General features: G+C 37.0%; 1 protein-coding gene across 1 annotated transcript in view; it reads left to right on the top strand.

Moving 5' to 3' along the window:
- The window catches only part of RSBN1L (round spermatid basic protein 1-like), a 114,136-nt gene extending 88,176 nt beyond the window's left edge, over positions 1–25,960 (top strand). Inside the window, exons 4-8 of the mRNA XM_011985454.1 lie at positions 12,966–13,103; positions 15,630–15,772; positions 20,188–20,355; positions 24,617–24,725; positions 24,813–25,960. Coding sequence (XP_011840844.1) covers positions 12,966–13,103; positions 15,630–15,772; positions 20,188–20,355; positions 24,617–24,725; positions 24,813–25,451 — 1,197 coding nt within the window. The 3' untranslated portion in view covers positions 25,452–25,960. The remainder of the gene's footprint in view (positions 1–12,965; positions 13,104–15,629; positions 15,773–20,187; positions 20,356–24,616; positions 24,726–24,812) is intronic.
- Positions 25,961–27,082: the final 1,122 nt, after the last annotated feature.

The raw sequence follows: 27,082 nt of genomic DNA, 5'->3' as shown, positions 1-27,082 counted from the left end.
CTGACTTTGAACATCACTGATATATTTTACTTCTTTTTGAACTTGAGTGGAATCAGATAGTGTCTGGTCTCTTTTCTGTAGTATAATGTTTGTGAGATTCATCCATCTTGTATGTAGTGGTACTGTATATGGTATTCCATTGTGTTAATATACCACAGTTTGTTTATCTTGTTACCATCTGGATGGACATTTGAGTTGTTTCCAGTTTGAGGCTGTTAGAACACGGATGCTATGAATATTTTCCACATGTCTTGATGAGCATATGTATCTGTTTCTTTTGAGTATATACCTAAGATTAGGATTTCAGGATCAAAACATATGCACATATTCAGTTTTGCTAGATACTACCAGTGTTCCAAAGTTACTGCACTGATTTACATTCCCACTAGCAGTGTTCCATATCCTTTGCCATGCTTAGTAGTGTCTATCTTTTTCATTTAAGTCATTCTGGTGACTATGTAGTGGTAGCTCTCTGTGGTTTAATTTATATTTCCCTGATGACTAAGGATATCAAGTACCTTTTTATCCAGTTGAATATCCTCTTTTGTAAAGTACCTGTCCACTCTATCAATTTCTTACTGCTTTTTTTTCTAGTTGATTTGTTGGACTATTATATATGTAGATAAGAATCTTGTCAGCTAACTGTATTGCAAATATTTCCTCTCACTTGGTGTCTTACCTTTTCATTCTTAGGTGTTTTTGATAACTAGAAGTTCCTAAGTTTAATGTAATCTAATTTATAATTTATAATCCATTTATGATTACCGTTTCTTACATTCTGTTTTAGAAATCTGTGCCTACCACAAAGTCATTAATATATTCTGTGAACTTTTCTTCTGGAAACTTTTATTGTTTTACCTTTCATGGTTAAATCTATAGTTAATAAAACAGCAGCTAAAAGTATTGGAAAAATCTGTAGTTCATCTGGAATTGATCTTTGTATATCGAATGAGGTAAAGATCAAGGTTCATGTTTTTCCATATGAATACCCAAAAGACCTAGCATCATTTATGGAAAAGATACTCCTTCCTCATTGCATTGTCGTGTCACCTTAGTCATAAACCAGCTAATCATATGTGTGTGGGTCTGTTTCTGGGCTCTCTCTGATTCCGTTGTTTTGTCTAATTGTTACAGCTTTATAATAACTCTTTCTATTGATTGATTGATAGATAGATACAGGGTCTTGCTCTATCAGCCAGGCTAGAGTGCAGTGGTACGATCATAGTGCTCTGTAGCCTCAGATTCCTGGGCTCAAGTGATCCTCCCACCTCAGCTTCCTGGGTAGCTGGGACTACAGGTGTGAGCCACTGTGCCTAGCTTATAATTAATCTCAATAATCTATAATCGGTTTGCTAGCTTTGTTCTTCAAGATTTCCATGGCTCTTTACACTTCCATATAAACTTTAGAATCAGCTTTTCAAGTTTCAAAGAGTTACCTGGTAGAATATTGCTTGGTATTACATTGAGACTGTAGATAGGTTAGGGTAGAATTGATGCCTTTACAAACATTGAGTCTTCCAGTCTGATCATGGTATTCCCCTTCATTTGTCTTTTTATTTTCTGTCAGTAATACTTTTTGGTTTTCAGCATAGAGGTCTTGCAGATTTTTAAAAGATTTATTCCTGTATATTCAAGAACCTCATTTTGTTAATCACCCTTTTTGAGAACATGGAAGTTTTCAGCACTTCTTAGAATATGACATTAACTCTCATCCTGAGAAACTGAAAATGTATTTTGTACCCCATTTATCTTCCAACATCCCCCTTTCCCTTATCTGTGGTACTGTCATGTACATGCTAGTTATTTGGAATGTCAGAAGTTTAGTAATTAGCCATGGCGCTATTCAGGAGGCTGAGGCAAGAGGATCACTGGAACCCAGGAGTTTGAGCCTAGCCTGAACAACATAGCAAGGCCCATGTCTCTTTGCAAATAAAGAAAATCACACCACTGCACTCCAGCCTGGGCAGCAGAGTGAGATCCTGTCTCAAAGAAAAAAAACCCAAAAAACAAAAACAAAAATTTCGTAATTAGGTTATATGAAATTTAGAAAAAACGAGTTTTCCATTAATGAATGCTTGTTATTAGAATCATGTAGTGAAACTGTATATTTTGGTGGTGTCAAGTGGATCAGCCCATATACTGCTGTGTGAAATTGCTTTCACCAAAATCATTGGTTGAGATGACATTAATTGACCTAATGTGAGTCAGTATTCTAGGGGAAGGAAGAGCAGAGGTACCAATATTGGAATGTAGTTTTACTTAATATAAACCACAGCGAAAACCAGTTGTGGATAATAAAGCTAAATTAATGTTAAAGTGTTTGCTCAGGAATCAAACTTGATGACTTCTCACTAACTTCAGCTGCTCCTCAACTTATGCTAGGGCTGCATCCTAATAAACCTGTAAGTCAAAAATACTTTTAAGTTGAAAATGCATTTAAAACTCTGATAAACAGCTGGGCGTGGTAGCTCATGCCTATAATCCCAGCACTGTGGGAGGCCGAGGTGGGCGGATCACCTGAGGTCAGGAGTTCGAGACCAGCCTGGCCAACATGGTGAAACCCTGTCTCTACTAAAAATACAAAAATTAACTGGGCGTGGTGGTGGGCACCTATAATCCCAGCTTCTTGGGAGGCTGAGGTAGGGAGAATCTCTTGAACCCTGGAGGCGGAGGTTGCAGAGAACTGAGATCATGCCGTTGCACTCCAGCTTGGGTGACAGAGCGAGACTCGTCTCAAAAACAAAACAAAACCACCTCTGAGAAGCCCACTGAAAAAAAAAATTACAAGGAAGCGAACCATCTGAAGTCCTGATGCTGCTTGACCTAACTGTGAGGTTTCAACCTGATAAACCCCTAGTAAAGTCAAAAAATTATGAGTTGAACCATCTGAGTCGGGGACCATCTTGACTAAGTTCAGTAGGTTCAGTTCAATAGAACCTGCTCTTGTTATGAGATGACAATGCTTTCTGCAGAGCAGAGGAAAGCAGAACTGTAGAGAAAAGTTTTGTACTTGACATCTTTGGAATTCAGTAACTATCCTTCAGTTCCCTTTTCTACCTTTTATATTCTGAAAAATCTTTGATCTACTTAAAACTAGTCCAAAAGCAGTATTCAAAAGATCTAGAAAAATGTGGGAAGACAAGGTAGAGTGAAGTTGATAGAGAAAAATGGTACAAATCTGACTTTTATTTTTACTTTTTATTTTTTTATTTTTATTTTTTTGAGACGGAGTCTAGGTCTGTCATCCAGGCTGGAGTATAGTGGCGCTATCTCAGTTTACTGAAACGTCTGTCTCCTGGGTTCAAGCGATTATCCTGCCTCAGCTTCCTGAGTAGCTGAAACTGCAGATGTGTACCACCACACCTGGCTAATTTTTTGTATTTTCAGTAGAGATGGGATTTCACCGTGTTGGCCAGGCTGGTCTTTGACTCCTGACCTCAGGTGATCCACCCGCCTTGGCCTCCCAAAGTGTTGGGTTTACAGGCATGAGCCACCACACCCGGCCTGACACTTATTTTTTAGAATGTAATATAGTTTGGAAAATACATTTAGCAGCATTAAAGAAATTCATGGCTGGGTGTGGTGACTCATGCCTGTAATCCCAGCACTTTGGGAGGCCGAGGCAGGTGAATCACAAGGTCAGGAGTTCCAGACCAGCCTGGCCAATATGGTGAAACTCCGTCTCTAATAAAAAAAATACAAAAAATTAGCTGGGCGTGGTGGTGGACGCCATAGTCCCAGCTATTTGGGAGGCTGAGGCAGGAGAGTCAGTTGAATCTAGTAGGCAGAGGGTGCAGTGAGCCGAGATTGCACCACTGTCCTCTAGCCTGGATGACAGAGTGAGACTCTGTCTCAAAAAAAAGAAATTCATGAGAATACTATCCTCTAGGTAATTAATTAGCACCATTTTTAATTGATAAAAGAATGTATGTAGTAATGTTATATGTGCTTTATGTTTTATATGATGGTAGAAGCTGTGCACTGCAACCATTCAGTGATGTAAATGGCAGTCCCTAGGTTGTGCAACCTGATGGTCCTGACCACCACTAGCTGTAGAACCCAAACCAAGTTCATGCTGAGTTTGTATCCTCATGAGCTTAGTTTTCTGTTTTAGTTATTGTTCTTAAATTACAATCAGGACAACCAAAATAATTTGCTTTAAATTCTGTAGAAACTAAAAGATGACAAATTATGTAGCTGTTTCTATGATTTTTGTAGTGATAGTGTTTATCTTTGTAATAGTACTTTGTAGCTTTCACAAATACTCATTTTAGCATCTGTTCAACTTTATTAAACACATGTACGTAACACTGACAAAGGATTAAAACATCCCTGTTCTTTCGTCTTTGGTTTGGGAATTCTTTTTACTTGTATAATTCTGTTTTCCATCTTCATCTGTATCCTTGCAGGTTGCCTGAAAGGTTTGAAGACCGTGTGGCATTATATATATTTTAACAGGTCATGTCATTTCTCTAATGCTGTGGCCCTGAGGTTAGTGATATAATATGAAACTGTATCATGAAAGTCTATTTGAGAATAGAAACATATGTATGGACTTTTCCCAAAGTTTGTAACCTGTCCATATCTGTTAGCTTTTGCTGTATTAAATGTATAAACAGAAGTCTCAAAGCTTAGTGAACTGAAAAAAGTTTCATTTCTCACAATTCTTTGGGCTTGCTGGACAATTCTTTTGGTCTCTGCTAACTTAGTTGGGGCTATATGGCTTCATTCTTACATCTGATGATTGGCAGACCAGTTGGGTCTTGGCACACCTCACTTATATGGTTGGTGGTTGATGCATGTCAGCTGGGTTGATGGCCACGTTTCTCTCATCATCCAGCAGGTTAGCCTGGGCTTATTTACATGGTGGTGGTTGCAAGGTTCCATTGAGTAAAAAGAGGGTAAGCCCCAGTGTACAAGCTTCTGCTTGTGTTGTGTTTGCTAATGTCCTGTTGACAAAGGGAAGTCACATGGTGAAACCCAGATTCGTGTGGAAAAATAGACTCCACTTCTTTTAGGTTATTTATTCATTTTGCTTTATTTTTTGTGTGTATGACGGAGTTTCACTCTGTTGTCCAGGATGGAATGCAGTGGCATGATCTCGGCTTATTGCAGCTTTCCAGGTTAAAGTGATTCTCGTGCCTCAGTCACCTGAAAGCTGGGATTAGGCATGTGCCACCTTGGCCTCCCAAAGTGCTCAGCCTATTTAAAAATTTTTTTAAATTTTTAATATTTGTTGGTACATAGTAGATGTATATATTTATGGAGTACGTAAGATATCTTGATACAAACATGCAATATGAAATACGTGCATCATGGAGAATGCAGTGTCCATTTCCACAAACATTTATCCTTTGTGTTACAAACAACCCAGTTAACAACACTCTTTTAGTTAAAATGTACAATTAAGTTATTACTGACTATAGTCACCCTGTTGTGCAATGAAATTGTAGGCCTTATTCTTTTTTTTGTGCGTGCCCATTAATAGACTCCACTTCTTGATGACGGGAGTGGCACAGTCACGTTGCACAGGAGTGAGCATATAGGCCTGGGAAGAATTTGTGGCCATTTGCAATTGACCATGTTCATTTTAGGTTTTCTTTTTTTTTTTTAACATTTTAATTAAATGGATTTATTTAAAAAGACTATAAAATTTGACATCAAGAGAGATAAAAAAAGACCCATAAGATTTAAATTGACAAATTAAAAAAATGATTGGCTACAAACATAATTTAAGTATAGTAATTATAAAATTTTTGTACTGTGAGTTCATTTCCCTTATAATTCTTGAAAACCATTCTAAGCAATCTATCGTTTTAGGTTTTCTACCATCTGTATTTCATTCAAATATTCACTCAGACATTTATTGTGCTCCTGGGTTCTACCGTAGGGATAGAAAAAGGCAAATAAAATAGGAGTTTTCTCTGTCAATAAAGAAATTAGATTTCTGTCTTGTCACTGTCTTTAATCAGTGCACATACTCTGGAACCCTGTACTAAGAACTGTGAGAATGTGAAAACTGGAGCAGTCATTGTCTAACCACCCTTCGTCCACTTCCAAACTCTAAATCTTATTTTAATTTTATTCTGGTTCTAGGTTGTTTCTCAGGCAACTTACATCAATGTGTTAACTGATGCTTAAAAGTCTATTATTTTAATAATGAAACTTATTAAATCTGATCTGACTGTTAGACCTGCTTCACTATAGAATTGGGGCAGAACACTAGCATTTGTTGAATTCATGCTGGAGTCATTCACTGTTAGGCTAGTAAAAGCAATTTGATGTTTCATCTTTGAAACGTTGCTTGCCTTTGTACTAAATTTTCATTTTGACCAATTGTGCCTGCCCCAGCCTCCTCAAATACTTATGAACTGATCTATACAAAATACCATGTCAGGGACCAGATGAGATGCTCTAATAATAATAAAAAAAGCTTTGCCCCTTTATTTTACTAATTTTAAAGTGGATAATACTTTCGTTCTTATTTTGGTTGCAGTTATATGGGTATTTTTGAAATAAAACATTGATTAAATATTCCCTATTTTAATTAGAAACTATCTGCCAGATGTGGTGAATAATGGCTCCCCCTTGTGGCACAGTCATTTATGTCATTTTTAGATTGCCTCAGAATGTTCTGAGCAGGCCTTGTTTTTAAAAATAAGGGACTCTCCTCCCCACACGCTAAAAAAAAAATCCTCAGCAGAATTGAATCAACAGCTTCTGCTCCCACCCCCTCAATTCTTTGGCTCTAATAATGATCCTATTTTTATATTTTCTTCACATTGTGCTGATACAAGGTAAAAATATCTATCTTCTATATTTATTGTGGATCACTATGAAAGTATTCTGAGGAACTTTTACTATCTTGGAATGTTGGTAGGTATACTAAAACAACTACAAAAAAACAGGTTTTGACAAAAAAAACAGGTTTTGAAGTCCAAAATAGTGTAATGCTGGACCAAATAAGTAATATTTGTTTGCATTGAGACTCCTCAGAAACTTATAGCCAGTGTGCGTGGTGAGCCTCCTAAACAAGAAGGGTTTTCCAGACTTAGTGGACTGTAGAGCTCTCTCTTCAGGGAACATGTTTTGGGAAACAGCAGGTTGTTTTCAAGTGAGTTGTTCTTTGGAGTTTTTAAAAAAATTGCTTATTATTACTATATTTGCCTTTTCCTGATTGCAACAGTTTTCATAATTTACGTAAGAGAAAACAGTAATAAGTAAAACATCTTATAGATTTGTTTTTGGCAATATATTTCCTGTTAAGAATAGGCTACTTTTTTCCCTTTGTAGCAAGCCAATCTCAGAATCCTAAGGTGTTTTTTTTTTTTTTTTTTAAATTACATTGTATAAGTAGAATATTAGTTTAAACAATTGTTTAATTTTCTGTTAACCAAAGCTTCTCAGATTTTGGTATTGACACTTACTGGCAATGGGTACAATAGGTCTCCTACTTCTACTTTCTTCTTTCCCTTCATAATATTTATAGAGAATATACAAGGGGAAAAGTGATAATGTGGCCATGTTGGTCGTGGGGTTTTGTGGGGGGGGGGGAGGAGATTTAGATTAAATATGTTATATTTCTTCTGAAGGCCACTATTTAAATACAAGCTTTCCCACAAATATATAATTATCATGCCTGTCTTTTATTGTGTTCTTTTTGACACATCTATATACCTAAATCAAGAGGAACTGTATGTATCTTTGTAATTCAGTGCATTTCTTTTTTTAGAAAGCAAATATATTTTATTATCATTTTTTATTTAGTTAATTTATTTTTTGAGACTGAGTCTCACTTTTGTCACCCAGACTGGAGTGCAGTGGTGCAATCTCGGCTCGCTACAATCTCCGCCTCCTGGGTTCAAGCATTCTTGTGCTTCAGCCTCCTGAGTAGCTGGGATTACAAGCACCCGCCACCATGCCTGGCTAATTTTTGTATTTTTAGTAGAGACGGGGTTTTGTCATGTTGGCCAGGCTGATCTCAAACTCCTGATCTTAAGTGATCCTCCCGCCTTGACCTCCCAAAATGCTGGTATTACAGGTGTGAGCCACTGTGCCTGGCCTATATTTTAAAGCAGTGACATGTTTTGGCTTTTTTCAGGTTAATTTTTTAACTGCATCAGAAAACTGGTTTGATTAATGTTTACTGAAGTGAATAAAAGCAAATATAGTAAGCTCACATTAAGCGTCATCAGGATGTGAGATTTTCCAGAGAAGTGATTTTTTTTAGTTAGTGGAAACGTTTTAAGTACCAAGGTTCTATAAAAATACCTTCATTGCCGAACATATGCAACATAATGCAACTTTATTTTCAGTATTGGTTTGTCATTATGATACAATACTGATGTCTTAGGGCAGCTGCAGCTGTGCTTACCCTTTTCTCCTCCTTCCCCTTCTAAATTTGTGGTTTCTTGTCCTTTATTATTTTAGAGAGTAGTTATAATTGTGCCTAATACAGGAATGGATATGTAAGAAGAGGACATTTTATGAGCCATGGTCTTTGTGACATTTACTTTGATTATTTAGAGATTCTTCTAATACTTATCTGTTACCTCTCCCGCCTCACTGCCATTGAATTCTTCGCAGTCTGGCATAGTCTGGATAGGTGATTTTTAGAGAATTGAGGCTTGATTTTTTGTGTGTGATATTGTAGATATAATTTTATCCTATGTAATAGGTGAATTGTGGATATTTGGTATATAGTTTTGCAGCAAAAGAGGTGTCACCAAAATCAGGAATTATTTACATTTTTGTGAAAAGCATGTGGATTTTATTCTTACGTTTTAACAGTATAAGTACCATCATTTATTTTATCAAGCAGTATATGCTTTTTAAATTGGAAACGCTATGTGTAACTTGCCATGTTTGTAACATTTAAGTTAATGGTTACAACTGATGGATTTGAAATATTGTGTTATTAAACTAGAAATTTGTATGAAATGATATATAATTAAAAGTTAAATTACAGTGTATTTTAAAATTTAATACTTTTACAGATTAAGATTTTGATGACTTCAATTTAATTTTTAAAATTTGGTTTATGTTTATTCAGGTGGGTGATCATATTTTTATCTTTACTATTGGATATAAATGTTTTGAAAGATCATTGCTGTTTGTTTTAAACATGTGATAGCTAAGCAGTTTTTATAAAGGGCAATTTCCTAATAGAATTTATTTTTGGTTTTATTAGTGGGCAAATGGGATCTGCCTCACGGTTTTTGTACATTCTGGTTAAAAGAGAGAGACTTATACTTTTGTTATAGTAAGTTATGTGTGAAAGTGAATTTTACATATCTATATGTTTTATATGTATTTTGGCATGAGATGGGAAGAACTAACTAAAAATTCAATTAAGATAATTAGCAATATAATCTGAGTAGAGTCTGTATTACTTTAAAAATTCAGGGTCTCTAAAAAATCCTTTGAAATAGTTATGAATTTTAATAGGATCATACTTAAAAATAATCAACAAAAGATAAAGCCTCTTCTTAGGTAGTGCCCAAAGTACACAGAGAATAGGGGTAAAAATCAGTTTTTCATTTATTCAGTCTTTTTTTTTTTTTGGAGACGGAATCTCGCTCTGTCGCCCAGGCTGGAGTGCAGTGGCCTGATCTTGGCTCACTGCAAGCTCCGCCTCACGGGTTTACGCCATTCTCCTGCCTCAGCCTCCCGAGTAGCTGGGACTACAGGCGCCCGCCGCCTCGCCCGGCTAGTTTTTTGTATTTTTTAGTAGAGACGGGGTTTCACCGTGTTAGCCAGGATGGTCTCGATCTCCTGACCTCGTGATCCACCTGTCTCGGCCTCCCAAAGTGCTGGGATTACAGGCTTGAGCCACTGCGTCCGGCCTATTCAGTCTTTTATGTTAAAAAATTTTAATGTTTAGGTCTATACTAATTTGGATGTGTTTTATTTTGAAATAAAAAGCAATATTTGTAAACTTGGAAATTAATGTAAATGTGTAATTTGAAATGAGATGGCTAGGTCGGTAATACTTCTTCAATCAATGAAATAATTATTCTAACCTGAAATAGCAACATCTGGTCAAAACAAAATTAGTAGATAAAGTTCTTGAGTCATGACACAACATATAATTTATCTGTAATATTACCACTCAAGTTTTACCCATTTTTTTTCCTGTTACTCAGTGATACATGTTTTTACTCACATTTAAATACATAGATTTTACACTACTGTGTTAAAGGACTGTGTTAACAGTTAGTTCTGGTTTTCTGATTATTGTATTTATCTTCTACTCTCTATAGTTTAATGATGTTATAGTTTTTTGGTTTTATTTCATGTATAGTGTGACTTTTTAAAACTACTAGACAAATGGAAAGTTTAGTTGTGCTTCGTATTTTAGAAGAATTCACGTAATGAAAATTCTTTCCTAACAGTCATCTCCTCCCCACAAGATAAACTGCCCCAATTATTTAGCTGATCGTTGTTGGTGCTGTGATGTAGTAGGACGAACCAAGTCAGTGGCAGGGACTTGATTCTGGCTTTGTTAGAACTAAATGTTTTAGGTACGTAATTTAAACAAGATAAGGAAATTTATGGACGGAGAATGTACTTATTTGTGTGAAGTGGAAATATATATAATTTGACTTTTTTTTTTTTGGTCTCGCTGTGTTGCTCAGGCTGATCTTGAACTCCTGGGCTCAAGTGATCCTCTTGCCTCTGCCTTCTGGGTAGCTGGGATTACAGTTTCGTGCCACCACCCCTAACTCTAATTTGACTTTTTAGATATATTTCAAAGCACTTGGAAAATTTGTGTTTTACAATATCAGTTGTTTGATTTCACTTTCTAAATGGCTATTGTCTCTCAAAACTCCTTATGGTCATTTGCAGATACAAAACTCAGAATCTCAGAATCACTTAACAGACTTGACGTGTTATATTCTGGTAAATGTGCTAGAGTTCAGATTGATACCCTTAGCCTCTTTGTTAGACTGTGTTATAGAGATGCATAGACTGGATTTCTTACTGTGTTGCTATTAATGCATCTAAACATCTAGAGTCTGAAGACTGTTGTAGAGTTAGGCTTTAACTTTTAGCTCTCTTGATATAGGAGATGATAGGAATTTTTAGGAGACAGGAAAAAGGTGAGACAATGAGTACACAATGGGGGCACAAGCTCCAACTGTTCTTTTTTTCGTTTTTTGTTTTTTTTTTGAGACAGGATCTCGCTCTGTTGTCCAGTCTGGAGTGCAGTAGCATGATCACAGCTCACTGCAGCCTGGACCTGCCAGGCTGAAGATATCCTCCTGCCTCTCAAAGTGCTGGGATTACAGGCCCCTAATTTTCTAACTTGTAGGAATGGTTTGTAGTTCTGATAAGTCAATTTGTAAGTTTAGGAAAACTTAAGCTTGGATATCTGGTGAATTTATTAAAGAATTAACGTCATTAAACTGCTTTGCTGATTATAATAACAAATGAGATTCTCTGTCTTAAATGATTTTGTTTTGAAAACATATGGCTTGGATTTACTTTGTTATATTGTGATACTCTTACCAGCTGTGATTGTAACGATTCAACTTTTGATGTGACTATCTTTTATAATCTATGTCTGTGATGTGATAAAAGTTGACCATCCATGTTTGCCTGAAATACCAAGACTTTCAGTTTTAAGACTGATAGTCCTGGGCAAACTGGGACAAATTGGTCTCCTAAATTTGGTGTCCACAAAGGCTAATCCTGAGAAAGAGACAATTACAATTTTGCTTATAATTTGGTTATCAAAAGGAGTTGTTTTGCTTGAAGACAGACTCAACTTGTTTACTAGTGTTAGTATATGAAAACACGTAGGTTTCTTTGTCAGGATTTAAATATGCTGGCAAAAAATGTCATTACCAGTGAATCTTGAGGTTCAGATGGCTTTGTTTTGGCTCTTTGAATGCCACCCATTTACTAGCAATATGGCGGGTGAGTTTATATCATTATCAAGTTTTCTTCAGCAATCTGCTGTAAAACATTCCAGTTAAGGAAATCAAAGCTCAAGGAACGTAAATAATTTCTGAAGGTCATGTAGCTGGTAGATAGCAAAGGCAGATTTGGATCTTAGGATTCCTGATTCTTAACCTCCCCTCCCCTCCCCTCCCCTCCCCTCCCCTCCCCACAGAGTCTTGCTCTATCGCCCAGGCTGGAGTGCAGTGGCACGATCTCGGCTCAGTGCAAGCCCCACCTCCCAGATTCACACCATTCTCCTGCCTCAGTCTCCCAAATAGCTGGGACTACAGGCACCTGCCACCACACCCGGCTAATTTTTTTGTATTTTTAGTGGAGATGGGGTTTCACTGTGTTAGCCAGGATAGTCTTGATCTCCTGACCTTGTGATCTGCCCGCCTTGGGCTCCCAAAGTGCTGGGATTACAGGCGTGAGCCACTGCGCCTGGCCGTAATTCTTAATTTCTAGTAGTTTCTCATCAGAGTTAATAATAGATATATAAACTAGTTTCTAGTTAATATTGTAAGATCAAAAAAGAAGAGCATCGCTGGTGGCCTTTTAGACATATAAGCCACTGGTGATGATTAATGTTTTCAGAGGGTCTACTTTGGAAAATTTTGATGAAAAGATATGAACCTCATTTTACTTTAGAAAAATGCAGCCAACTTTGAAAAATACACCAACTTTTGAATATTCAGATAATGAGTTCCTCTGTTCTAAGGAGATGTTAGTTGTCTAGAATTAATGCTTATTTGTCTTAACTGTGTTTTCATAAGCAGTGTGTAGGAATAGTTAGAGAAAGTAAAATAGCTTGAGGTGCAAGTTTTATTTTTAAAATGCCTTATCTGTTACTGTTCGTAAAGTTTTGTTTTGTTTTGCTTGCCTCCTTATGATATAATATTCTGAGATAAAAATTTATTGTTACAAAATGATAGCAAGCATTATGTGTAACTTTTAATTAAATCCATTTTCTTCAGGTAAAAATAATGTATTTAACTTTTAATTAAATCCATATTCTTCAGGTAAAAAGAACGTATTCTCATGGTACTTACAGAGCTGGCCCAATGCGACAAATAAGCTTGGTGGGAGCAGTTGATGAAGAAGTAGGAGATTATTTCCCTGAGTTCCTTGACATGTTGGAAGAGTCACCATTTTTAAAAGTAAGAGATAATCTGTCCTGGGATTAGAGTTTTTGTTTAAAAAGGCAAGAAAAACCAATATGAGTAATCTAAATTGTGAGTGTTTCTTTCATGCTACATGCACTATAAATGAATGGCTGTTTCAGAAATGGAAACATTTTGGTTTATTTGAACTGGAGGGAAGGAGAGCAAGAGATGGGAAACTCACATAATTCTTGTGTGTACATGTGACATCTCAGGTCCTGATTGTAATGGCAAAGCTAAGTGGTGGGCCATGAAATAACACCTGTTAACACTTTAGGAATTTAGGTTCCATGTGTCTATCAGCTCTTTATAAACTAAGTACTAAAGGATTTAAGAAGTACAGGAAAGATTCTACTACAAATGTTTAAGACAAAGGAATGGCAGTTTACCATTGTGGAAAACTGGCCTGGGAAATTACACATCCATATTTTAGCCTTGGCTGTACCTGTCTGGATTGGGAAAGCCATTTAAACTTTCTGGGCTTCAGTTTCATCATCCATAAAATAACATGTTTAGACAATGTAGCCAAAGGCCCCTTTATTTTATTTATTTTTTTGAGACAGTCTCACTGTGTGTCCTGGCTGGAGTATAGTGGTGTAATGTGGAGCCCTGACCTCCGTGGGCTCAGATGATCCTCCCACCTCAGCCTCCCAAGTACCTGGGACTACAGGCACATGCCACCATGCCCAGCTAACTTTTGTATTTTTTGTGGAAATGGGGTTTCACCACGTTGCTGAGACTGGTCTCGAACTCTTGGGCTCAAGTGATCCTCCTGTCTTGGCCTCCCAAAGTGCTGGGATTACAGGTGTGAGCCCCTGTGCCCACCCCCACAGGCCCCTTTAAATAATTTGTAGCCAGATTCCTTTTTTTTTTTTTTTAAAGCCTCTTCATTTTCAGAAAATATTTCTTCTTGTGAGCTGCTGGGGCTATCCCACTGAGAGAGGAATCTCTGAGCTGTGTAGTTAGGTTAATTATTTAATCAGTAACTCAAAGGTCAGTGCAAACCTGCACTGAAATTCAGAGTCCAGGTAAGCTGTGGAATGTGACAAGATTTCTAATACTCACCACATAATCTATAGGACATCTTTTCTTTTATCACTTCTGTTTGCTTGTTTTTACCCTGTATGTGCATGTATCTTTTTCTTCCCTTTCTCTTTAACCTTGTTCCATTCCTTTTTCTCTTTTCCTTTTAAACTTTTTGTTCTTTTTCTACTTCTCTCTAGTAGTTACATAATGGAATTAGGTTGCGTTTATTATTGAATTATATTTAAAAATTACCAAATATTATTTAAATGGTTGCTTCAAATTTAATTTTCAAAGTACATGAACTAAATGCATTATTTCTCTTTTCCTTCCGCTTCTGCTTCCCCTTCCCCTTCCAGGCCCTTCCTTTTCCCTTGCCCTTCCCCTTTCCTTTCCTTTCCTTTGACAGGTCCTGCTATGTTGCCCAGGCTAGTTTTGAAGTCCTGGGCTCAAGCAGTCTTCCTGCTTCAGCCTCCCAAAGTGCTGGGATTATAGACTTGAGCTACCCGCACCCAACCTAAATGCATTGTTTCTACAGAAATTTGACAATCCTTTTTGAAAAGGGGGTGTGTGGTGAATTTTTAAGAAAATTTTTTTCTCTACATTCCATGGACAGTGGCCCTCAGTTTCCTTCCTTCTTCTCTCTGTCTCTCTCTCTTTTTTTTTTGGTTTGAGACCATCCAGGCTGGAGTGCAGTCGTGTGATCTCGGCTCACTGCAACCTCTGCCTCCCAGGTTTAAGTGATTCTCATGCCTCAGCCTTTCGAGTAGCTGGGATTACAGACACTACCATGATCCGCTAATTGTTTGTATTTTTACTTGAGATGGGTTTCGCCGTGTTGCCCAGGCTGGTCTCAAACTCCTGAGCTCAGGTGATCTGCCTGCCTCAGCCTCCCAAAGTGTTGGGATTACAGGCGTGAGCCACTGTGCCTGGCCACCTTCTTCTCTTTTCTCTTCCCGTTCCCCTCTGTCTCTTTTCTCTTTCTTTCTTTCTTTTTCTTTCTTTCTCTTTCGTTTCTTTCTTTCTTTCTCTTTCTTCCTTTCTTCCTTTCTTTCCTTTCTTTCCTTTCTTTCCTTTCTTTCCTTTCTTTCCTTTCTTTCTTTCTTTCTCTTTCTTCCTTTCTTCCTTTCTTTCCTTTCTTTCCTTTCCTTCCTTTCCTTCCTTCCTTCCTTCCTTTCTTTCTTTCTTTCTTTCCTCTTTTTTCCTTTCTCTTCCTTTTCTTTCTCTTTCTTTCTTTTCTTTCTGCTAGAGGTAAATCATACCTCTAGCAGGGTAGGGGGACAGAACCATCCAAGCATAATTATTTTCTTGGTGTGTTTGAAACAGTTTTTTGAAGCAAAGTATATCAATATATAGGGATATATTCAATATGTATTTCAAGTGCTTAAGTACACAGCTGTGAATGAAAGTGTGTTTGTCAGGGGAACAATGTTACTATTAACATACACTTGAAGGTACATTTTGAAAATAATCACAATCTACATAATTATTTGTCTCCAGTGTACACTGCCATGGGGGACGCTATCTAGTCTAAAATTACAGAGTCGAAAAGATAGTGATGATGGTCCCATCATGTGGGTTCGTCCAGGAGAACAAATGATCCCTGTGGCTGATATGCCAAAGTCACCTTTCAAAAGGAAAAGGTATGTTGTATACACATTTTTATTGGAGGAGATGAGTGTTTGTATGTTGGGGTGTGTATGTTAGTTCAAAATTGGAGGAAGAAGGAAGGCAAAGTTTAGACCATAATTGGGATATAAATTTAAAAATAGTGATACATGCTAATATAATTTTTTATAAAACCTAAAATGTAAATAGGGCATGAGAAATGTAGGCAAATGACAGGAAATCGTAATGATGAATGGAAAAAATGTCATAAAATATAAACTATTTTGGAATAAATTTAATAATATTCAGAACCTGTGCTAAAAAGACTAAAACATTTGGTGGAGGATATAAAATAAGATCAGAACAAATGGAAAGCCTTACTGTGTTCTGGATTGGATAAAAATAATAGTTCTTTAAATTTTTTTACATTTCAATTGGACTCACACTTCCATTCCTGGATAAAATGATTTTAAAATTCATAAGGAAGTAAATTTTTCAGTGAAAGAGAAGATAAGTGAGGGGGAGCTTATGATACAGGATATTAAAAGTTACTATAAAGTTCAAATAGATCATTGGAATAAGAGTCCAGAAATAGATCTAAGTATATTGGGAACTTAATATATGAGATAGGTGGGAAGAGGAAGATGTATTTAATGAATAATGCTGGCATATTTGGCTCTCATAAAAACAAAGGCGGCAGAGCCCCTACCTTATACAAGAAGTAAATTAGAGAATTAAGCATCACAGATAAAACAGTTAAAATATTAGAATAAAATTGTTTAAGCCTGGAGGAGACCTTCCTAAGCAAGACCAAACAATGCAGTGACAATAGTATTTGGGAGGGAAGTGACATCAACAATGAAGTTCAAAATTATGATAGACTGGACTAAAACATTCGGAACTCATGACAGACTAAAGTTAATGTCCAAAGAGCATTCTCAAGTGTAAACAACTGAGTAGAAAAATAGACCTCAGGCAGTTAAGTTTATTTTAAAAGAACTATGAGATATTTTTATTCATTATATTGGCAAAAATTATTAATATAGCAATAATATTATAGGCTGGTAGGTATGTGAAGAAACAATTTTTTATATATTGTTGACTGGAGGATGAGCTGCTGTAATTTTGTGAAAGTAATCCAGCAATAGATCATAAAATTTAACATAAAACTCTTTGATCTAGCACTCCTACTTTTGGGAATCTATCCCAAGAAATAAAAACACGAAAGGTAAATAAATTTGTGGTAAGAAAAATGTTTTAAAAGGGTCCGAATGACTGTCAACAGGGGAATGGTTGAATAGATTTCATACATTCTTATTAAAGAGTATAGTGAGGCCAGGTGCAGTGGCTCACGCCTGTAATCCCAGCACTTTGGGAGGCTGAGGTAGGGGGATAGGGGTTTTACCATGTTGGCCAGGATGGTCTTGATCTCTTGACCTCTTGCCTGAGGTCAGGAGTTCGAGATCAGCCTGGCCAACATGAGGAGACCCCATCTCTACTAAAAATACAAAAATTATCTCAGCGTGGTGGGACATGCCTGTAATCCCAGCTACTCAGGAGGCTGAGGCAGGAGAATTGCTTGAGCCTGGGAGATAAAGGTTGCAGTGAGCCCAGATCGTGTCACTGCACTCCAGCCTGGCCGATAGAGCGAGACTGTGTTTCAGAAAAAGAGAGTATAGTGAAATAAGCCAGGTGCAGTGGCTCTTTTATGTAATCCTAGCACTTTGGGAGGCCAAGGTGGGAGGATAACTTGAATCCCAAGAGTTCAGGACCAGCCTGAGCAACATAGTGAGATGCTGCCTCTACAAAATAAAAAAATAAAAAAAATTTAGCCAGTGTGGTGGCACATGTCTGTAGCCCTAGCTACTTGGAAGGCTGAGTCAAGGACTCCTTGAGCCCAAGAGTTTGAGGCTGCAGTAAGTTATGAGTACATCACTGCACTCCAGCCTGGGTGACAGAACCAGACCCTGTCTCTTAAAAAAAAAAAAAAAAGGCAAAATAGTTAAAGTTTTAAAAAATGTCTTGATCTAGATGGATATTCATGACACTTGAAAACAGCCAAATGTAGTGTAATGTATCTAGTATGATTTTGTCTTTATCCAAAGAAATAAATAACAGAATCCTCCTATGTGTGATTGTGTATTTATGTGACCACAGAGAAAAGTGTGGAGAAAATGTACGTTTGTACATTAGGGTAACGTCAGTTGGAATGGATGGAGATGATGCTAGGAGAGATTATAGCCTTTTTTGTTTTTGTTTTTGAGACTGAGTCTTGTTCTGTCACCAGGCTAGAGTGCAGTGGCACAGTCTAGCCTCACTGCAACCTCCGCGTCCCAGGTTCAAGAGATTCTCCTGCCTCCGCCTCCCGAGTAGCTGGGACTACAGGCACGTGCCACCACACCCAGCTAATTCTTGTATTTTTAGTAGAGATGGGGTTTCACCACGTTGGCCAGGATGGTCTTGATCTCTTGACCTCATGATCCTCCCGCCTCAGCCTCCCGAAGTGCACAGGTGTGAGCCACCGTGCCCGTCGTGATTATAGTTTTTTCTTTAGATACCTAAAGGTGGTTTTACTGGTTACAGTGATTATTAAGTTAAAAAGAAAATGGGGAAAAAGTCATTGAGTAAACTCTGGGTTGCATGATGGCAGGGACTTTATTGGGTTTGTTACTAATGTGTCTCTAACACCTAAACACACTGTCTGGTGCTTAATATTTATTGGATGAATAAAATTTTACAGGTTAATTTATAAGTTAGTAGTAAATGGTAAAACTGATGTGTTCCTCAGTGATTCTTTTTTTTTTCTTTTTCTTTTTTGAGGCGGAGTCTAGCTCTGTCACCCAGGCTGGAGTGCAGTGGTATAATCTCAGCTCACTGCAACCTCTGCCTCCGCGGTTCAAGTGATTCTCCTGCCTCAGCCTCCTGAGTAGCTGGGATTATAGGCGTGCACCACCATACCCTGCTCATTTTTGTATTTTTAATAGAGACAGGATTTCGTCGTTTTGGCCAGGCTGGTCTCAAACTCCTAACCTCAGGTGATCCACCCGCCTCGGCCTCCCAAAGTGCTAGGATTACAAGCGTGAGCTACTGTGCCCGGCCCCCTCAGTGATTCTTTTTTTTTTTTTTTTTTTTTTTTTAATGTATGGATCATTTTGAGAATCTGAAAGTCTTTTCTCAGAACAATACAGATAAATACAAACTTTTAGATGTAATTTAAAGGGGTTCAACACTACCTTGAGGAACTTCCGTTCACCTCAGGGTATACAAGCCACCGTATATGCGATAATAGTTTAACAAAAACAGTGTCAGGCATTGTGCCAAGTGCTATATAGTCTTAATTCATTAGAATGTGGTATTTATGCAACTAAATTTGTGGGTTTGAGAACCTGTTAGGTTTCCAGAGGAAGCAACACCATCTGGCATTCTGACACATGTAGAACATTAATCACGAAGAGCCAAAAAAAAAAATCATTTTATGTGTATGTGTAATAAGACTGTAATGCAGGGGTGCACACAGAGTAGTTAAATAATAGAGATTAAGGGTGGGGAAGTAGAGAACCAGTTAGGAGGAGTGAGCCCTGGGAAGACAGACAAGAATGAGAGGAGACAATTATGGGGGTAGTACAGAGTTGCATCTGGAAGAAACAAAAGCCATAGAGGAAGATACATAAAATGATGAATCTCAGCCAGAGAAATTCTTCTTACCCTTTCCTTGCTTACAGCAAAATTGGAGAGGTTTCAGCAATGAGTGAGGCTAAGTAGGCAGCAACTTCTGTATGCATATGCATTCTAGAAGGAAAGTGGTAGAGGACAGGGCCAGTGGGAAATGGTTGTCTTCCAAGACAGAGCTAAGGTTTTCCTTTCTACTTCCAATAAACCATGTATATTTTGTGGAAGCACTTATTGCTGGGTGTTTTATTGCTAAATCTATTTCTTTGATCCTTCCCTCACTAGACAGACTATAAACTCCCACGAGAGTAGGGTCCTCTTCTGTCTTATTTGCTATTGTCTCATTCACTGGCCCCAGTTCCTAGATAGTACCTAGCACATAGTATGTATCTTATTAATATTGAATTAATGCATTTTTAAAAGTTACCTGTTTGTTTCAGATATATATCTATCTATCTTGTGTTACCCAAGAGATTTGAGTGGGGGCATGGTACCAAAGCCCCAGGTAAAGATTCTGTGTATAGGGAAACTTAGGTAAACAACACCATTTGTAATTTAATTTTTTATCCGTGTATTTCCTTACAACTGTTACTTTTATGAAGGTATATTAGAAAAATGAGGGTATTGTATGTGTGTTTTTGTTTGTTCTTGTTCATTTTAAAGATAGAATTTGATTTGAGAGCAGATTTAATATCTTTTTGTCTGAATTATGTGATTATTGAATGTTTGATGGCAATTAAGTGTCACTATATAAATGTAATTTTCTTTTTTAAAAAAACAGAACTACCAATGAAATAAAAAATCTTCAGTACCTACCTCGAACAAGTGAGCCCCGTGAGATGCTCTTTGAAGACAGGACAAGAGCTCATGCAGATCATATAGGACAAGGTTTTGAACGACAGACTACAGCTGCTGTTGGAGTGCTGAAGGCTGTGCACTGTGGAGAGTGGTATGTATAACTACTGCTATTTTAATCAAAGAATTTCTTGGCTTCTACAATTTTTCTTGGAAAATCTTAGTCACTCCTCCTTACTGTGAGAAAAAAGTTGCATTTTTTACCTGTATTTGGATATCTTAATTGTATAATTGTACTAAAGATTTTAAATTGCTAGAATCTGGCTGGGCAGGGTGGCTCACACCTGTAATCCCAGCACTTTGGGAGGCTGAGGTGGGTGGATCACGAAGTCAGGAGATCAAGACCAGCCTGGCCAATATGGTGAAACCCTGTCTCTACTAAAAATACAAAAATTAGCCAGGCATGGTGGCGCACGCCTGTAGTCCCAGCTACTCGAGAGGCTGAGGCAGGAGAAACGCTTGAACCCAGGAGGCTGAGGGTGCAGTGAGCCGAGATCGTGCCACTGCACTCCAGCCTGGGTGACAGAGCAAGACTCTGTCTCAAACAAAAACAAAAACAAATAAATTGCCAGAATCTAGGTTTAAACATTTGGGTTAACTGAAATAATTAATCTCATGTTCTAAGTGACGTAGATGTGAAAAAAAATTAAGGTAAAAGGAAAACTAAGGCTTACCTGGTGCATACTGTATGCCTGTTTACAAATGTCATTTAATTTAATTTTTCTCAACTACGTTTTGCTCCATATTTATCATATAAGGAAACTGAGGCTCAGGGCTGTCAAATAATTTTTTTTTACAGTCATATAGTTAGTAAATGGTACAGCAGAGACTGATTTCAATCTGATTCCACACTGTTCTGTTTTCTCTTCCTCCTGCTTTTCTGTACCCTTTCTGAGGTTTGGTTTCTCTTTATTATGTATTTGCTTTTCCATATTCTTTTTTTTCCAGCTTTGCTTACAAGTTTCACTTTGAATATTTTGACAGATTAAAAAATGGATTATTCTTTTAAATATACTTGAGATGTCATCTCATACATTGTTACTTTCCATTTATTAAATGGATAAAACATATAAAGCAAAGTTACTGTAATTTTGCGGCTGGGTGTGATGGCTCACGCCTGTAATTCCAGCACTTTGGGAGGCCAAGGCGGGTGGATCACCTAAGGTCAGGAGTTCGAGACCAGCCTGGACAACATGGTGAAACCTCATCTCTATTAAACATACGAAAATTAAGCCGGGCGTGGTGGCTCATGCCTGTAATCCCAGCACTTTGGGAGGCCGAGGCGGGCGGATCGCGAGGTCAGGAGATCAAGACCATCCTGGTTAACACGGTGAAACCCCGTCTCTACTAAAAATACAAAAAATTAGCCGGGCGTGGTGGCAGGCACCTGTAGTCCCAGCTACTCGGGAGGCTGAGGCAGGAGAGCGGCCTGAACCCAGGAGGCGGAGCTTGCAGTGAGCCGAGCTCGCACCACTGCACTCCAGCCTGGGCTATAGAGCAAGGCTCTGTCTCAAAACAAAACCAAAAAAAAAAACGAAAATTAGCTGGGGCCAGGCATAGTGGTTCACACCTGTGATCACGAGGTCAGGAGTTCAAGACCAGCCTGACCAACGTGGTGAAACCCCATCTCTGCTAAAAATACACACACACACACACACACACACATATATTAGGCGAGCATCATGGCACGTGCCTGTAATCCCAGCTACTGAGGAGGCTGAGGCAGGAGAATTGCTTGAACCCAGGAGGCAGAGGGTGCAGTGAGCCGAGATGGTGCCACTGCACTTCAGCCTGGGCGACAAGAGCAAAACACTGTCCCGCCACCAAAAAAAATTAATTTTGCTTGCTTAGATTTTTGTTTTCCAAAATCGAGTATTGTTTGGGTATGAAATGTGAGTTGGAATATGCTATTTTGCTTATTAGAACCATTTAAATTTTTTTTTTCCCCCCGCAAGAGACAGGGCCTCACTCTGTTGCCCAGCCTATAGTTCAGTGGTGCTGTCATGGCTCACAGCAGCCTTGACCTCTTAGGCTGAAGCAAGCCTCTTGCCTCAGCCTCCTGAGTAGCTAGGACTATAGCCACACACCACCACATCTATAAATTAAGAACAATTAAGTCAACTTTGTTGATAGTGAATGTGGTTCACGTCTTTTATAGTCTTACTTATTTTTGTCTACTTGTTAATTTGCAACTTTAATACTGGATTTGTCTTTTTCCTGTCAGTTTTTCTAGTTTTTGCTCTATTTTTTCTTTTGTGACAGTTTTATCAAGCCATGATCACATACCATACAATTCACCCATTTAAAGTGTACATACAGTTGAATAGTTTTTAGTATATTCACAGAGTTGTGCAACCACTACCAAAATGATAGAACATATGATAGAACATTTTCATCACCTCACAAAGGAACCACAGCCTTTAGCCATCACCTCCCCAATCCTCCATCCTCCATCCTCCAGACTCCCAGCCCTAGGCAAGCACTAATTTACTTTCTGTCAGTAGGTATATGTCTGTTCTTAACATCTAATATAAATGGAATCACATAACGTGGTCTTTTGTGATTAGCTTCTTTGACTTAGCATAGTGTTTTGAAGGTTGTTCCATATAGTTTGAAGCTGTGTTCTTAGGCAAGTACACATTTAGAATTGTTATTCTTGATAAATTGACCTATTTTTTCATTATAAACTGCCCTTTTTATCCTTGGTAATATTCCTTGTCCTGAAACTTTGTTAATACAGCCAATTCAGCCTTCTTATGATTTGTATTTACATGCTGTATCTTTTCCCATTCTTTTTCTTTTAACTTATGTCTATATTATTGTTACATGTAGATAGATACATAGTTGAGTCTTACTTTTTTTTAACCCAGTGACAATCTTTGTCTTTTAATTGGAGTATTTAGATTATTTATATTTAATAGAAATATTAGTAAATTTGATTTTAAATTTACCTTCTTGCTTTTCCAATTTGCTTCTTTATTCCTTTTTTACCCGTTTTCTTGTCATATTTAAGCATTCCATTTTACCTCCATGATTTGGTTAGTAGCTTATAGCACTGTGGTTTTTTTTTTGTTTTTGTTTTTTAAAATTTCATTGTTGTCAACTTACCACAGTCTACCTTCAAATAATATTAGACTTCTTTATGTAATGTGTAAGAATCTTTCAATAGTATACTTCCAGTTATTCCCTCCCCTTCACATTTCTGGCCTTTGTGCTAATTGTCTTGTATTTTACTTTACGTATGCTATAAACCCCACGATGTATGTTATTACTTTTTCTTTAAAGAATCATTTCTAAAGATATTTCTTTAAATGAGAATAAAACCTCTTTCATATTTATCGTTAGGTGTGCTATACATTCCCTTTCATAGATCTACATTTTCATTTAAGTATCATTTTCCTTCCGCCTGAAGAAATTCCTTTAGCAGTCTTTGTTATGCTGGTTTTCCGGTGACAGATTCTCTCAGCTTTTGTTTATTTGAACATGTTTTTATTTCACATTTTTGGAGGATATTTTTGGTGGGTATAGAATTCTAGATTGACTTTTTCTTTTAGTACTTTAAAAGTAGTCCATTCTCTTCAGGCTTGCATTGCCTTTGATAAGAAGTCTATGATCATTCTTATCCTTCTTTCTCTGTATATAATGTATTACATGATTCTCAGATTTTCTTTTTTATCACTGGTTTTTAGAAATTTAGTTATGATTTGCCTTCATATGATTTTTTTTAATGTTGTTTGGAATTTTATTCCAAAATCGCTTTTTTAGCATCTCTGTAAAAATGTATTTATATATTCCTAATTAATTGAAGAATTTGATAATTTTTTAGAATTATATTTAAAGGGACGAGTAACCTCAGCAAACACCAAGTTTATTATATTGGTACTTTTCTAATGAAATCTCTTAATTTATAAAGTTACTTAAGAGTTTTATGCATCAGTATAGTTATATGTATCTTCTATGGAAAGAAAATACTCCCTTTTCCTCACATTTACTTCTAATTTTTATGTAGTATTTTCAACTTTAGCACTTAAATGTATGAAGCATTAATCTTATTCTTCAAATAGAACACTTAATTTTCTTGGTTTATACAGTTTACCAATTCAGATCATTTCAATTTTCCAAACTCTTGTGACAAATATTTATACAAAATGAAGTCAGTTTTTAATCTCTGTCTAGGTTGAAAGTCATGGTGTTGGCTCTTTCTTTAAATATGTGAAATGGCTTTCCAATTAACAGTTTATTTGTAAGACAGTACTATGGTATTGACCATAAACCATTTTTGCTTTGAGTTTAATAAGAGCTCAAGAGAGTGAAACATTTATGGCAGATTCTTGTTATCTCATTTTCTTTTTTAGGCCTGATCAACCCCGTATAACCAAAGATGTAATTTGTTTTCATGCTGAAGATTTCTTAGAAGTAGTTCAACGAATGCAGTTAGATTTACATGAACCTCCACTGTCCCAGGTATTTTTAATACACTTACTGTCTTACACTTACTGGTTTAGTTTTTATTATGAAGAGTCTTATTTGTATTGTTTTATTATTTTTTAGTGTGTCCAATGGGTTGATGATGCAAAACTGAATCAACTGAGGAGGGAAGGCATTCGCTATGCCAGGATTCAGCTATATGATAATGACATTTATTTTATTCCAAGGAATGTTGTTCATCAGTTCAAGACAGTTTCAGCTGTATGCAGTTTAGCATGGCACATTCGGCTCAAATTGTATCACTCAGAGGAGGACACTTCTCAGAATACAGCTACTCATGAAACAGGCACATCATCAGATTCCACATCATCTGTTCTTGGACCTGACACTGACAACATGGTTTGTGCTGTAAGCAAAGCCTCCTTGGATTCTGTTTTTTCAGATAAACTTCATTCTAAATATGAATTACAGCAGATTAAACATGAACCTGTTGCATCTGTAAGAATCAAGGCAGAACCTGTGACTGTTAATATTCCTGAAAAGACTAGAGCACTGAATAATATGGATGGCAAGAATGTTAAAGCAAAATTGGATCATGTTCAATTTACAGAATTTAAGATTGACGTGGATTCTAAATTTGAAAATAGCAACAAAGATTTAAAGGAAGAATTGTGCCCTGGAAATCTAAGTCTAGTTGATATAAGGCAACACAGTTCAGCACATTCAAATCAAGATAAAAAAGACGATGACATTTTGTGCTAAATTTGCATATAGCATCTAAAATCCTTTTTTAAAAAAATTTAATAATGTAATAAAGATTCATGAATTCTGAAAGCAAGCCAAGGACTTGCTCCTATATCTGTTACAAAACATTGTTTATGTAGCTTTGTAACATTCCTCAGTGCCTGTCCATAACTGTGAAGTATTAAGCACTTAGGGCCAGATGCACTGTAAACATTGCAGGTTTAAACATAAAGGAGTCTTTAAAAAAAATCATTTACGTTGGAATTTTAGGTTTTAGAATAGAGCTGACATTAACATATATATAAATATATATATATTTTGTAATATGAGCCAGAATTCTTTTTCAACAATTTAAAGCTTTTCCATAGAGCTTATTTATATCCTTTTTTTTTCATTTTAAATGTGTCAGCACTGTAGTGTAAATAGCTTTTAAAATATCTTTTTAGTGTGATTTATACTGAAATGTGAGCCACTTAATAAAGGTTCATGTTAATAAATATGTTTTCTGTTGAGTCTGCAAAGACAAACTGACAATTCATTTAAGTCATTTGTTTGATATGATTCTCTGCTGGTATATCCATTTAGTGTGGTATTGGAGTGCAAATGTACATAAGTCAAATCTAGTACATATTTAAATTCCCCACGCTGTGCTGGCTTTTTTTTTTTTTTTTTTTTGGGTATGGAGTCTCATTCTGTCACCAGGCTGGAGTGCAGTAGTGCAATCTTGGCTCACTGCAATCTCTGCCTCTCAGGTTCAAGTGATTCTCCTGCCTCAGCCTCCCGAGTAGCTGGGACTACAGGCACGTGCCACCACACCCAGCTAATTTTTTTATTTTTAATAGAGATGGGGTTTCATCATGTTGGCCAGGATCGTCTTGATCTCTTGACTTTGTGATCTGCCCGCCTTGGCCTCCCAAAGTGCTGGGATTGCAGGCATGAGCCACAGTGCCTAGCCTGTGCAGGCATTTTTAACAACCAAGACTCAGTTAAGAAAGTGTGCATCTGTGTGTGTGTGAGTGTATATATGTATATCATATTTGCATAATTTTCTTAAATTGCTGAATAAGATGAATATGTAAAATTCCTTAGCCCTTCTCCCCAGAATACATTGAAAAATTTTCATATTAAACTATTAAGAAAGCGGTGTAGGTAATAGAAACAGTTTTAGAAAGTTAGGAGAAACAAGGTATGTTAATGATAACAAAGCCTTCTAACTAATGAAGTTACGTGGCCAGATTACATAAGCCTACCATAGATTTTTTTGGTTATGTATGGAGTGATAAGAAGTATAGAGAATTTTCTTACTAATAAGTACCTTTACTAAGTAATAGCTGAGTATAAAATCTTTAGTTACAGAAAGCTTAATTGTGAGCAATTAAAATCCTTTTACATTTTTCTTGCAGAATGGGAGAAAAATATGGCAAATACAAAACTGTAAAATAAGGGCAATGACAATGACTCAACTGCCATGTACAGAGATGTAACTAACAAAATAGTTTGTGGTACCTCATCTCTCTCAGGATCCCCTCCCTACCCTAGCAAGGCAAACAACTTGGAATACTTCCTTTTCAAAAGAAGTTCTAGACATTAAATTGAGGTAGGAGACAGATTGCCAGTGCCTAACTACCGATGAGTAAAACAGACTCTTT

The sequence above is a fragment of the Mandrillus leucophaeus genome, unplaced genomic scaffold (genome assembly GCF_000951045.1).
Source record: "Mandrillus leucophaeus isolate KB7577 unplaced genomic scaffold, Mleu.le_1.0 Scaffold284, whole genome shotgun sequence".
NCBI classification, from domain to species: Eukaryota; Metazoa; Chordata; class Mammalia; order Primates; family Cercopithecidae; genus Mandrillus; species Mandrillus leucophaeus.
This window is presented reverse-complemented; position numbering and strand designations above follow the sequence as displayed.